Source organism: Bos indicus x Bos taurus, chromosome 18, assembly GCF_003369695.1.
Source record: "Bos indicus x Bos taurus breed Angus x Brahman F1 hybrid chromosome 18, Bos_hybrid_MaternalHap_v2.0, whole genome shotgun sequence".
NCBI lineage: Eukaryota > Metazoa > Chordata > Mammalia > Artiodactyla > Bovidae > Bos > Bos indicus x Bos taurus.
In genome coordinates, this window is record NC_040093.1 from 40189231 (window position 1) to 40202801 (window position 13571).

At 55.0% G+C, this 13571-nt stretch overlaps 1 protein-coding gene across 6 annotated transcripts in view; it reads right to left on the reverse strand.

Moving 5' to 3' along the window:
* Positions 1-1728: 1728 nt before the first annotated feature.
* ADGRG1 (adhesion G protein-coupled receptor G1) overlaps positions 1729-13571 on the reverse strand; it is a 46203-nt gene continuing 34360 nt past the window's right edge. For 4 of the 6 annotated variants that reach the window (XM_027516454.1, XM_027516456.1, XM_027516455.1 and 1 more), the window contains 10 exons: positions 13376-13523; positions 12873-13004; positions 12167-12283; positions 11910-11955; positions 11547-11650; positions 10715-10833; positions 8025-8293; positions 6606-6714; positions 4791-5059; positions 1729-3187 (listed from right to left, as the gene is read on the reverse strand). In XM_027516454.1, the coding sequence (XP_027372255.1) occupies positions 3057-3187; positions 4791-5059; positions 6606-6714; positions 8025-8293; positions 10715-10833; positions 11547-11650; positions 11910-11955; positions 12167-12283; positions 12873-13004; positions 13376-13523 (1444 nt within the window). In that variant the 3' untranslated portion in view covers positions 1729-3056. The remainder of the gene's footprint in view (positions 3188-4790; positions 5060-6605; positions 6715-8024; positions 8294-10714; positions 10834-11546; positions 11651-11909; positions 11956-12166; positions 12284-12872; positions 13005-13375; positions 13524-13571) is intronic. The other 2 variants (XM_027516453.1, XM_027516457.1) reach the window with 1 other exon arrangement.

Consider the following 13571-nt stretch of genomic DNA (forward strand, 5'->3'; position numbering starts at 1 on the left):
GTTTGGAGTCTCCTGGTGCGAGGCCTCCGGTACTCTGGACAGGCCCAGCCAGCTTTCACCCCCTGGCTATTCCAGCCCATTTCCCACACAAACAGGGAGACAAGCCTGGTGAGACCAGTGGTCCTACTGTTCAAAGTCCCACAGCCCAGAGTCGTGTGTGATAAGAACCATCTGGGTTAAGGAGCACCGCAGAGCTGTCAGATGGCCCGTTCAGGGCTGTCACGAGAGGATGAGACCCGACCAGAAACCCGGTCCCCACTACCTGAGCTGGCCCCGTAAACAGACACTAGGTGCTCCAGAGAGGCCTTTGAAGTGGGAGGATTTGTTTGAGGGGCGTGCTCCCGGCCTGGAGGAAGGGGCTGGGTCGCCCTTCCTGCCCTCCCTGAGGATGGCTGGAGGTGTTTCCTAAGGTCTAGCCAAGTAATTTTGGTCTGAGAGACTCCCAGAGAGGTCCCTGAAGGGGAGATGGCCCTGATCTCTGTGCATCCCACCCAGATGCGCAATCGGGACAACGGAGTGGGAGAGGAGGTCTGTCCTCTGCCTTCAGGGGCTGGAGCACAAGAGGAGCCCACCACTTGGAGAAAGGCAGAGGCAGGGACCGATGGAAGTGGGTCTGGGCAGGTCCCCAAAGATCCCACATTCAAGCCTGTGACATCACTGCCGGCCCATCCCTGGCTGCCAGGGCACTTCACCCCGCTTCCTGTCCATCTCTGGAGACTGGGACACTTTCCCCAGCCCATGTTCCTCCTGGAGCAGCCAGGACAGGAGGGAGGAGACTGCGGGGACGGAAAGCTCAGATGCGGGCCAGGGCTGGAGCTACACTGGACCTTTAGACACAAAGAGCCGTGATCAAACAAGGCTGCTTCCGTAAACTGAAGGGGGATGAGAAGCTATTTGACCTGCCTCACCTGTGTCACGGGACAGAGAGGGGAGACTTGACGGGACAAGGTAGAAGGCAGTGATGGGAGAGAGGTCCAATCAGTTTATTCCTGCAGCCCACCCACTGCACACTGGTCAGTAAACTGGTTACATACGTCCCGTGACCAGCCAAGGGTTGAATTCAGCCCTCAAATGTGATTTCTTTGACCGGCGAATATTTTGGATTAGCTAAGGTTTTTTTTTCATATTTATTATTTTTATTTAATTATGTGGCTGCACCAAGTCTTAGTTGCTGCACGCAGGTTTTGATCTTTGATCAACGATCTTTGATCGTTGTGGCAAGTGGCATCTTCAGTAGCAGCATGCGGGATTTTTTTAGTTGAGGCACGTGGGGTCTAGTTCCCTGACCAGGGATCAAACCCAGGGGTCCTGCACTGGGAGAGCGGAGCCTTAGCCACTGGACCCCCAGGGAAGTCCCTAGTGAAGTTTCTTAAATCAGGGGATTTTACACCAGCACAATCTGGATTTCTCCTCATAAAAGGCAGGTGTGGTTTGGCTACACGGGCCCTCATTCCTGCAAGGTGGTGATTGGCTCGAGCTGAGTAGCAGCTGCACCCTCAGCGTGAGGCTCGTAGCCTTCCACTGAGCCCACCGCTTGCCACTGCCTCCCCAGTGCTGACACCCAGTCGCCATTTCTCCTCCCCGTTGCCCTGATAACACTTCCAGTAGGTTTCTCTTATACATGGCCGTCTTCTCTTGCTCATGTTTCTCCACTGTCCCCCCCGCCCCACCCCCACAGTGACCCTTACTAGAAGCACAGAACAAAGTTCAGGAGGAAACGCCCCCAAATGTTTGCATTTGTTGGTTAGGTGACAACAACTGACTTTTATTTTCTTCTGTGCACTCTTCTACAGCTTCCAAATTCTCTACGATGAACACATACTTCTTTTTAATATCAAAAGACAAATGGACTGGTAATTACAAAGGAAATCCTCCCCATTTTTGAGTCTGAGAGCCAGGTCAAATGTTGCTGTCCTGCAGGAAGTCTTCCTGGAATCCCAGCTAGGAGTGATGGCTCCCCCAACCCTGTGCCTGCAGCTCTAAGAGTTCTTGTGTTTGTGCATGGTTCCCACACTAGACTGAGAACTCACAGAGGGGAACGACCATTTGTTCCAACAGAATTAACTGTGACTGGCTGCGGTGTGATCAAAACTGCCTGCAGGGGGCGCTAAGGGGCACGTCAGGCTCTACCAGCATCATCAGGTGAGGCGTGTCTCAGTCTTTGGAGGGCTGGGGTGGAAACGATTTTGGACTGCAATGTCCCATAGTTTGTGAGGCAAGAGGGCTTCGGGAGAAGCTGTGGGCCCCTGTGAGGTGTGGGCTCGGCAGTGGTGAGCAAGGGTGATGCAGCGTTGGAGAGGCCCAGATGGAAAGATGGACCTAGCCCAGCCCAGAAATGTTTCTACTAAGCCTGAGTCAGGGGCAGGCAAAGGCCCACACAGTAAATAAAGGTTTACAGCAGGCACCAGGCGGCTCTTGGGAACCACTGCCCAAAGTCCAGGGTTGGAATCAGGGACCCTGGGGCTGTGAGTGGAAGGCTAGAGAGGTCCTAGAAGAGGAAGGGAGGAGCAGGAAGGGGAAGGCTGGGGAGGCTGACAAAGGGGGAGGGCCCTGGGCTCAGAGGTAGGGAAGCTGTGCTCCTCCAGGGGTCTGTCTCAAAGCTCTGCCTCGACCCATTTTCCCTGCATGCCATCCTTAGGTTAAAATGAATGGGGCTACAGAGTACCCTCGTGGTGATCACCAGAGACAGAGCAGCCATGGCACATTTCTGTCCTGGGCGAGAGCACAGGACCAAGGGTACCACCAGCCTCCAAGGTTTAAGTCCTGCAGACTCCCAACCCCCAGCTCCAAGGGCCGGTCCAGTGGTGGTGCATTAAGACCAGCCTTCAGTCCCACTCCTGGGTCCCCTGAGATGGACCCAAGAGGCAAGTAGTCAGAAGACCCAGCCTGGGAATTCCTGGCTGCCATGGCAACAGCCCCATCCCTCCAAGGTCCTTGGGCCTTCTCAAGTCTTCAGCTGGCCCACCCAGGGTTGGGCCTGGCTGCAGGGGCTGCAGGTAGCAGTGAAGAGAGACAGGTGACTCTGCTTCTTCACACCGGTGGGGGGCGCTGGCGGCCTAGATGCGGCTGGACGAGGTGCTGCCCGAGCTGATGGGGAGCCTGGCACTGTCCGAGTTGCTCTTCAGAGGGGAGGGCCCACCCTGGGCCTGCAGGCGCATGGACCAGTACCAGAGGAAAATGAGGAAGCCTGTGGGCAGCAAGGGGGTACAGGGCTCAGAGGCTGGGAGCAGCCCCCCCGACACCACTCCCGTCCACTTTGACCCATGTCTGCCCACACCCCCATCACAGGCTCCCCACAACGACTCGATCCCAGGAGTACCGACTGCGCCAGGCACTGGGCAACGCTCTGTGCATCATGTCACTTTAGTCTCTCCAGCTCCCTTGAGACCATGCCTCGTTATTACCATTCTGTTTCACAAACAGGGAGACTGAGGCCCAGGGAGATAAGGGGCTTGGCTGAGCCAGGGGTCCAGCAGCAGTGGGCGGGCTCTGGAGCCACCTGCTTAAGTACCAGGTGATAGTATTTCTCCCCAAATAATACTACTGTGATTTAGCAATAGCTCAGTAAATGCGTGAATTGATCGGCATCCTTACAGAGTTCCCTTCACTTCACAGATGGGAAAACAAAGGCTCACCTCCGTCACACCCCACTCCATTGCATGGGGACTCCATGGAGACCTTGCTTTCCCTGTTTTCCTGCCCAAGCTGTCCTCCCTATCCAACATGGTGAAAAACAAAGGTGTGTGTGTGTGTGTGTGTGTGTGTGTGTGTGTGTGTGTGATGTTGGGGGGGTGGGCGCAGAGGGGTGCAGGCAGAGCAGGAACAGACCCTCATGGCATCAAGCCAGGCCCCCAGGATCCAGCCCCTCTGCTCCTCCCCCTCACCTCCTCCCCGTCTCCCCCCAAGCTCACTACCCCTTACGCAGCTCCTCCTTAGGGTTCCTCCAACACACACCCTACTTCTGGCCTCAGGACCTTTGCTCACGCTTCTCCCTCTGCCTGGAGTGCTCCAGCCCTAAAGCAGGTCTCCTCAGCCTCTAAGGTGCGCCTGGGCATCTGTAACAAGGAGCACTCTGACTCAGCAGGCCTGGGGCGGGCCAGAGGTGGCATCTGCAATAAGCTCCTGATGCTGCTGATGCTGCTGGTCCAAGAAACACCCTTGGAGTAATGGGACCCTTGATCTCTCTGTGGGTGGAGAGATCCACCTTTGTTTTTCACCGTGCTGGGTAGGAGGAGGACTTGGGCAGGAAAACAGGGAAGGCGAGGCCTCCATGGGGTCCCCGTGCAATGGGGGTGGGTTGTGAAGGAGGGGAAGTGAAGGGCGCGCTGGATCCATGGCTGGATCCTTCTGTTGTCTCTGGATGTCTCCTAAACGGAGGGGCCTCCCCCTCCAAGTGTCCCCTAGCAGGCTCAGACTGTCTATCACCTTGCCCACTATTACTTCCTTCCTCTCCCAGATGCCCTCTGATGCCTGTGGCCCTTGGTCTTCAGGGCCACACTTGGTCTTCCCCACTAGAGATGAGCTCTGTGGAGCAAGGCTCTTGCCCGGCTAGTTCACAACTGGAGCACCAGGGCTTAACATCGAGTCTACACAGAGTAGGTACTCATCAGTACCTACTGTACAAACAGAGACTTGTCAACTGTGGCCCAGAGGCCCCCACTTTACAAACGGGAAGGTTGAGGCCCAGAGAAGGGGAGGCTTCAGGTCATCTGGGTCATCTCATCCGTGACCTGTTCTCTATGTCTGGGCACCCTTCCTGGGCCAGGGTCTAGGGTCTTCTCCACACCTACCTTGGAAGGAGGTGATGATGCTGAAGAAGTAGAGGATGACAAGCTGGAAGGTGCCAGAAGCAAAGGAGAAGAAGACCAAGGCCCAGGGCAGGCCGAGGACCAGACTGAGGCCCAGCAGGGTCAGCACGTGGGGCCACTTCTGGGCGTGTGGGCGCAGCCGCAGGATCTGCACCACCATGGTACCCAGCATGGCCGTGTTGAACAGAAACACCAGGCTGAAGAGGCCCAGGTTGGTGACATGGCTGACCAAGGAGTCCTGGATCCAGCACCTGTGGGCAAGTGTACAAAGGCTCAGGGCAAGGCCGGGCTCACAGGGTGCCTCCTGGGCCATGGGCGAGCACCGTGGTGAGCCCCAGTTACAGGGCAGTTACTTTAGACACCACTGACTCAAGGGCCAAAAAGTCACTCTTCTTTCAACTATCCTATATTCCTTCTCTACAGCCAAGAGAAAGGCTTAGTTTGGTGCTAATATGTTTTTAACACTTTTAACACTTGCTAAAAGCAGAGACATTACTTTGCCAACAAAGGTCCGGCTAGTCAAGGCTATGGTTTTTCCTGTGGTCATGTATGAATGTGAGAGTTGGACTGTGAAGAAGGCTGAGCGCCGAAGAATTGATGCTCTTGAACTGTGGTGTTGGAGAAGACTCTTGAGAGTCCCTTGGACTGCAAGGAGATCCAACCAGTCCATTCTGAAGGAGATCAGGCCTGGGATTTCTTTGGAAGGAATGATGCTAAAGCTGAAACTCCAGTACTTTGGCCACCTCATGCGAAGAGTTGACTCATTGGAAAAGACTCTGATGCTGGGAGGGATTGGGGGCAGGAGGACAAGGGGACGACAGAGGATGAGATGGCTGGATGGCATCACTGACTCGATGGGCGTGAGTCTGAGTGAACTCCGGGAGTTGGTGATGGACAGGCAGGCCTGGTGTGCTGTGATTCATGGGGTCGCAAAGAGTCAGACACGACTGAGCAACTGAACTGAACTGAACTGAACACTTGCTAGTCTCCCTTTTCAAACAGAGCCAGACTTAGGCTCACCGCTTTCATCAAGAATTTAGTAGCAGGGTTTTCTTGTTCCTTTCATGACTTTTCACTGTTTATGACAAGTAATGCTTATTTCCCATTTATGTGTACTATGACTTAAAAAAATACATTTAACAAGCCAGAAGATTTAAAAGAAAACATTAAACAATAATAATATGGATGATACAAGGTAAGGCAAAAGTCACAAGATTATGATGCAAAAAACTGAAATTTTTCAAACACTGAAGGAATGGAAAGGATTCCTTCCTAGCCTAGGGCTCAGGAGCTCTGGATTCTACTCTAGGCTCAGAGGGACTCACAGGCCAGGCCACGCCAGCCTGGGTGAATTAGCTGAATGTAGGACTGGATTTCAGCCCCGTTCATCTCCTGGCTGGGTACCTTTGAGCAGGGTGATGTGGATCCCTGCCTTCTCTGGGTCTCAGTCTTTCCATCTTTCCATGGGGAGGGAGATAGAAGTGTGCAGCAAAGGAACATGCTAGAGGTTCATCTGCTCCAGCTCAGACTCCCCCACACACAAGTGGGGAAACTGAGGCCCAGAGTGGGGCCAGGACCTGCGCAAGGTTATCTGGCAAGTGAATGGCAGATCCAGGCCTGTTCTCACCCTCCCGGAGAGAAGCATCACTCTCAGCCCAGGGCTCCAGCCAAGGCCAGGCCGGTACCCCCAGCACCCATCACCCAAGAGTCTCCTGGTCAGTGTGACCTGGGCCCAGGCTGCTCTGACTTCTGCACCATGGGGACCACACTCCTGCCCCCACTGCACAAGCCACTCACATGGAAGGGTAGATGACGCTCTCGGGGGTCTTGTGCACGGCAAGGATGATGCGACCATAGTTGTTCACGTCCACAAGTGCCACCAGCATCACCAGGGAAGCGGGGAAGCCTGTGGACAGCAAAGCAGGGAGCTCCGTCTCCCACCTTCCCAGGTCTGGCCTCCCCTTCCCTCTGGTGAGCCCTCTTCCTCTCACGTTCCCTCTGAGACCTCAGCTCCCAGAGCCCAGCCAGCTCCACTTGGGGCAAGTCCTCCAAGCTTGGACATTCCCTTCTCTATTCCAGTTCTGCTTTCCCAAGTCATGTCCTACTCTTGCGACCCCATGGACTGTAGCCTGCCGGGCTCCACTGTCCATGGGATTTCCCAGGCAAGAATACTGGAGTGGGTTGCCATTTCCTTCTCCAGGGGATCTTCCTGACCCAGAGATTGAACCTGGGTCTTCTGCATTGCAGGCAGACTTTTTACCAACTGAGCTATGAAGGAAGCTCCTGGTTTCCCAAAGGGGGACCTATCTCCCCTAACCCAACCCCTGCCCCCTCGCCATCCTGAAAGGCCCTAAGGGAAAGGGCCAGCAGGTCCCTGCTGGGGGGCTGGATGTCACAGGAGAAATGAGAGAAGCAGACATTGGTGGAGTGGAGGACAGTTCAATGGGGGACATCTAGAGTTATGTTCCAATGGAATGTCTGTTCTGGGCTTTGACTCTGTCCATTAGGTGGAGCCTGAGAGCTCCCTGGAAGGGGTTGCCCACCATTAAACACCTGGATTTTGACAAACAGCCAACTCTGAAGGAATTTCATATAAATCAATGATAAGAACCAAGAAGGAATCAAATGAAAAATATGGGAGGAGCAGCAAGTTGGGATCAGGGACATGTGGAGGTTGATGGGCCTGTGCAGTGATCAAAAGGACTTGTGGTATGTGCCCCTAGGCCTCGGGTCTGACAAAAGAGAGACCAGGCCATAGGTGAATTGGGTTGCTATTGGCTAAGAACAAATGCCAGAGCCATTGGGAACCTCATTATCTGAGGTTCATCGGGATGCACAGTCTGGGCCACCACCAGCCTAAGCGCATTATGTGAGGACTGGTTTACAGTCCCACTCATCCACGACTGGGTGCCTTTGAGCAGTGCCCAACCTGCACATCCGCACATGGCAGCTCTGTCTGCAAACCCCACTTGTAAAACAGAGATGAAGAGAATATGTAAGCATTTACTGGAGACAGGGCTCATCGCCTCATCCTACTAAAGAGGACCTTGATCCAGCCAAGGTAAAGAACCCCTGAGGATGGCTGAGTGAAGGAAGCAGTGAGGGAATAATCAGAAGGGTAGGTGGAGAAGTGGAATGAAGTGCCCACCTGTTGTCAAAAGCCAAGAGGAGGAGGCCAATCTGGGGGGAACCCACAAACCCCCTCCACTAACTTACCCCAGCCCACAATGCTCAGCTTGAGCAGGTAGCCTGGGACATAGGTGCCGAAGACCTCGACCACAAGTCGGTAGAGGTTGTAGCCCTCGAGGCCCATCCAGGAGAGGCAGGCGAGCAGAGAGAAGTGCAGGAAGATGGCGCTGGCACGGCAGGCAGCCTCGGAGCCTGACAAGGCCACCGGCTCACTGAGCAGGAAGCTCACGTCCAGCAGGAAGACGGCCACCAGCAGATTCATGTGCACCTTGATGGTGTAATCCCTAGACTTCCTCCTGCACAGGTGGGCGGCGGTCAGTGTGGGAAGGCAGGGAGGTGGGAGGTGGGAGGTGGGAGGTGGGAGGTGGGAGGTGGGAGGTGGGAGGTGGGAGGTGGGAGGGCCCACCCCGGAGGGCCCACCCCCACCCACCCACCCCTCCTCCTCCAGGCAGCCTTCCTCCTCCAGGCAGCCTTCCCAGACTACACACACACACACACACACACACACACACACACACACACACGCTTCCTGTCCTACTCTTGTGGCTGCAGCCAGGCTCTTGCCTACCTGTCCCTCGGCACCTACCCTGTATCCAGCACCCACAGGCTCGGGCACTGTATGTGCATTTAACAGCAGCCTCAGCTAGGCATAGATGCTCCGATTACACAGACACGACCATCAACCAGATACTCCCAAAGTCAGAAGGGAAAGACTGGAATTTTTGCTGTTTTGGAGAATCCACGCCACCCACGTTCCATGTCTGTCTGTACAACTGTACCTCTGTGAGCACAGGCTGTGTGTGCCTGTGCCCTTAAGTCTGCAAGTCTGTGTGTGCCTGCCCTGCCCCCATCCTGAGATACTACGTGGTCCAGGGCACCATCAGCCTTTCTGCCCCCAATGTGCCCTGCCTGGCACCATCCACTGCCTGTCCCAGAGGGCGCAGAAGAACACCTGCCATCCTGGACTTCCACGCCTGCTGTGCCCCTGACTCAGGCACCACAATTGGCTGGCCCCGCCCCTCACCCTCAGTTTACTCCTCTGTGAAGTGGGAAGACTGGCCCCCCAAGCGCGTGGTGAGGGTTACACTGATATAAAGCACCCAGAACAGATAAGATCTCAGTCCCGAAGCGTTCCCGTCCCTGTGTGCTGGGGCACTTTTGTGTCCTGGGTAAGTGCTGGGGGGCTTGTGCCCCGACTCCTGGCCCTCCACTAAGCCTGCCAGCCGTCTCTCTTCATCACCGACTCCAGCCCACCACGTGTGCATCTGTGACCGTGCCTGCACACGGCTGCACCCTCCCCTCCTCCCCACGAGGACAGTGAGCACACTCCAAGTGTCACTCCAGATCTAAGGCTGTCTCCCCTCTACCGCAATGGCTCTAGGCCCCAGTTGCAGGTGGACTTCAGTTTAGGCGAAGCCCAGCTCTGACAATCTAGACACCACACACAAGCCCGTCTGAGGGTGGGGGAGGCGTTCTTCACTCTGCCAAAGGTGACCTCTTCTCTCCTCAGGCATCCAGACGACTAGGGTGACAGGTTCCTCCATGGAGCCAGGAGCTGCTGCTGCTGCTAAGTCACTTCAGTCATGTCGGACTCTGTGTGACCCCAGAGATGGCAGCCCACCAGGCTTCCCCGTCCCTGGGATTCTCCAGGCAAGAATACTGGAGTGGGTTGCCATTTCCTTCTCCAATGCATGAAAGTGAAAAGTGAAAGTGAAGTCGCTCAGTCGTGTTTGAGTCCTAGCGACCCCATGGACTGCAGCCTACCAGGCTCCTCCATCCATGGGATTTTCCAGGCAAGAGTACTGGAGTGGGGTGCCATTGCCTTCTCCATGGAGCCAGGAGGCCGGGCCTCAAAACAAACACCAGGGAATGGGGGTGGGGAGAACCCTGGAGGCTCTGCCTTTCCACAGAGGCCATGGCCAGACAGCTCAGTAACTGGGGCCTTGCAGGCCTGGAACGTGAGGGCTTCGGTTCAAGGCTGCTTCTGCCACTTCCGTGCTGTGTGATCTCAGTCAGGTCACTTACCCTCTCTGAGCACTCTTTCATAGGACCCTTGTGAGGATGAACCTCGTTCATCTAAAGCACTCAGAACAGGGTGTGCCCATGGCTGATTCAAATCAATGTATGGCAAAAACCACTACAATATTGTAAAGTAATTAGCCTCCAATTAAAATCAATAAATTTTTTTAAAAAAGAAAAAAATTGCACTAAAAAAAATTTGCAAATCTTTGAGTAGCCTTTAAGCAAATAAAGTATTGAAATGCATTTAAAATAGAGGGAAACAATGGGATATTTAAAATAAAGGAATGTATTCTATATGTTCAAAAAAAAAAAAAAGAACAGGGTGTGGCATGTGGGAAGCTTGATGTAATTGTTCACTGTCACCATCACCAGATGCATCATATTACTTACGCCCCCAGTGGAATCACATCTGGTCCTTCAAAGACAGGCATCTAGAGTCTTACGTCAACTCGCCCAATTTTAAATATTGGCAGCTAATATAAACTGTCAGTGCGATGTTAGCCAAATATCACAGATCTGAGGAGGGAAGGTCAGCTGACTGAACCTCCCAGGGCTCCCACAAACCACACACACACACGTCGGGGTCAGTCAGGCCCGTCTCCAGGGCAGGTCTCCCTGACTGTGGGGTCCCAGCGCGGGGGCCGGGAATGGAGGCTCTCCCTTCTTCCCCTTTCCCTCCCAGCCCCAGGCCCTACCTGGAGCAGAGGTAGGCGGCGATGGTGAGGACGCAGGCCAGGGCGGAGATGACGCAGCCCACGTAGGAGAGGAGGCTCAGGTAGTGCTTGTGCACGGCGTCCACCTCCAAGGAGGCGACCTGGGCCACAGGGCGGGTCGGGGTTGGCCTCCGTGCTGAGGGTGTGCCCAGGTCGGGGGCTAACCCGTGGTCCCTCAGGACCTTGGGCATCTATGAGCCACTCTTGCCCCCCAGCGGAGCAGAGTGGGGTCCCATGAGTGCATTTTTTCACCACATTCTCATATGGATCCCTGTCCCCACCAAGGTCCAGCAGCCTCCACCAGAGAACCCCTTTTTTGTCCTGGCACTAACTCTGTTTCTAGAACACTCAACTCAGAAATAAGTCTCCTGGGAGGGAGTGAGCTCCTGATACCCAGAGAGCACCAGAGGACCACTCTGGTCCCTCAGATGGGAAGTCCTAAAATTCTGGGAGAAGGAATGTAAGACACAAAGACATCTTGGGGGCCACCTCATTGGGCCTCCGCATCCCCTGGAAGGTTCTACAGAAACACAGTCCTGCCCCCACCCAAGCCCTTTAGAATCAGACTCCTAGGTTAGGATCAGGAACCTGTTTGTATCAGGCACCCAAATTGGGGGATAAAGAGCAAGGACTTCAGAGACCTTTTACTTACTACTAGCTGTGTGACCTTGAGTAAATTGCCTAACCTCTCTGAGCCTCAGTTTCCTTAGCGATAAAATGGGACAACAACAGGAGTCATCTTGAGGCTTGCTGTGAGGAATGAATGCCATATATGTGAGAAGTGGCGGCAGTGGGGCAGGAGGGGCTCATGTACCATCAGCACTGCAAAGTAGGTGAGGTGGTTGCAGCGGCAGGACGTCTGTGTCTCTCTCCTGATGGTCTCACACCCCGCGTCGCTCCAGCTCCCCGGGCTGCTCACTGAGGAAGGGCCAGCATGAGGCTCTGAGACCAAGCTCAGCACCCCCACTGTCATCCCCAGTACCCCACAAATGCATGACTGCATCCCCCTTCTGAGTTTTTGCTTCCCTCAGCAGGTCCCTAACCTGCCATCACTCTTTCTTCAAAGCTACCTTCCTCCAGGAAGCCCTCTTTGATTAACTCCATCTACCCCACCCTCTAGGACCCCCACTACCTGCCTCCAGGTACCTGCCCAGCTCAGAGCCCCCTCCACACTCACATGTCAGGTCTTCAACCCAGAATACACACTGCAGAGTCACATTCTTCTGTAGGGACAAGAAAGAAGGGGGGGGCCCTGTGGCAGTCTGCTCCTTCCCCGCCGGGCTGAGGGGGCCAGTGCCAGGGCCCCACCCTATTTTGACCTGACTGGCCAGTGCCCTCAGCCAGTCAATCAGTTTTCTTTCAGAAGAGAGGAGAGACGGGAGCACATGGGCAAACAGGGACCCTTGTCCCCTGGGTTGCTTGGCTCACACTCACCGGCTGTGGCTGGTGCTGGAAGGTGAGCACCACGGGCTCCGAGAGGTTGGCTACTTTGGTGTTCTGCACAACAATACCCAAGACCTTCTCTCCCAAGACCTGGCTGGAATTCTTATCCTAGATATATGGGGTATGGAGGAGAGGGGAGGGAGGGGGCTCAGGACTGAGAAGAAGAGTACACTCTTGTCTCTGCCCAGTACACTGCTCCCAGATTTTGAGTCTCCCTCTGGAAGCAGTTCTTGCATAGGTAGTCATTTATACCATAATAAGAATAACACCATTTAGATCTTTCCCAGCACGGCAACCCACTCCAGTACTCTTGCCTGGAGAATCTGGTGGACAGAGGAGCCTGGTAGGCTGCAGTCCATGGGGTCACTAAGAGTCGGACACAATTGAGCGACTTCACTTTCACTTTTCACTTTCATGCATTGGAGAAGGAAATGGAAACTCACTCCAGTGTTCTTGCCTGGAGAATCCCAGGGACAGAGGAGCCTGTTGAGCTGCTGTCTATGGGGTCGCACAGTCAGACACAACTGACGTGACTTAGCAGCAGCAGCAGCTCTAAATGTCATGCATGTTGCCATCTGATTTCTGACTTTGCAAGGACTCTTGGAGGAGAGGGCTACCTTCAATGCCTACCTTCCACCTCTCTGTTAGACAGAAGCTGCTTTCCCCAAGGGAGGGCACAAGGACAACCACCCCCTACCTGGAACAGAGCTTGGCTGCTGAAGTCCACCAAGAGGAGTCTCTTCTCAGCTTCCTGTCTCCTGCCCTTGGCCTTCTGGAAGAGCACGCTGGGCAGCAGCACCGAGTACTCCAGGATCTCACTCTGCTCCTCCTGCAGACCAGAGGACCTGCTGGGGCTCAGCCAGAAGTGGACCTCCAGGCCCCTGCCATGTCCCCCCAGCACACGCCTTCCTGCATGCTGCCATCTCTAAGCCCACCTCCTTCACAAAGCCAGACTCACAGCAACCCTACTCACTCCTCCTTTCCTTGGCACCAGTGCTGGCTATGGAGTCTTGTGGTTAGAGCCCAGGGGATAAGGGCCTGGGAGAATCATGTTTATTGCGGTGTCTGGGTGTCAGACACTGACCCTGCCTATGGCCCCTTGGTGTGCTGGGGGATATGAAGGGTGAGGGGGTGTGGGGAGGGAGCGCTCGCAGCCTCTTCATCTGCTTCCTGCCCTGGCTGCCGACCCTGACCCCTGACCTCCTGCCGGGAGTGGATGTGCAGGTCCTGCGAGCTGAAGGCGGGCTGGAGCTTCCACACTGTGGCGTTGATCCGCTCCTCCTCAAAGGACACGGCGTCCCCTGTGAAGTTCACAGAGGCCAGCTTCGACTCCAGGCTCTGCAGCTGCCTGGAAGCAGGGGGAGAGAGGAAGAGATGACTGCTGGAGGTGAGGGGT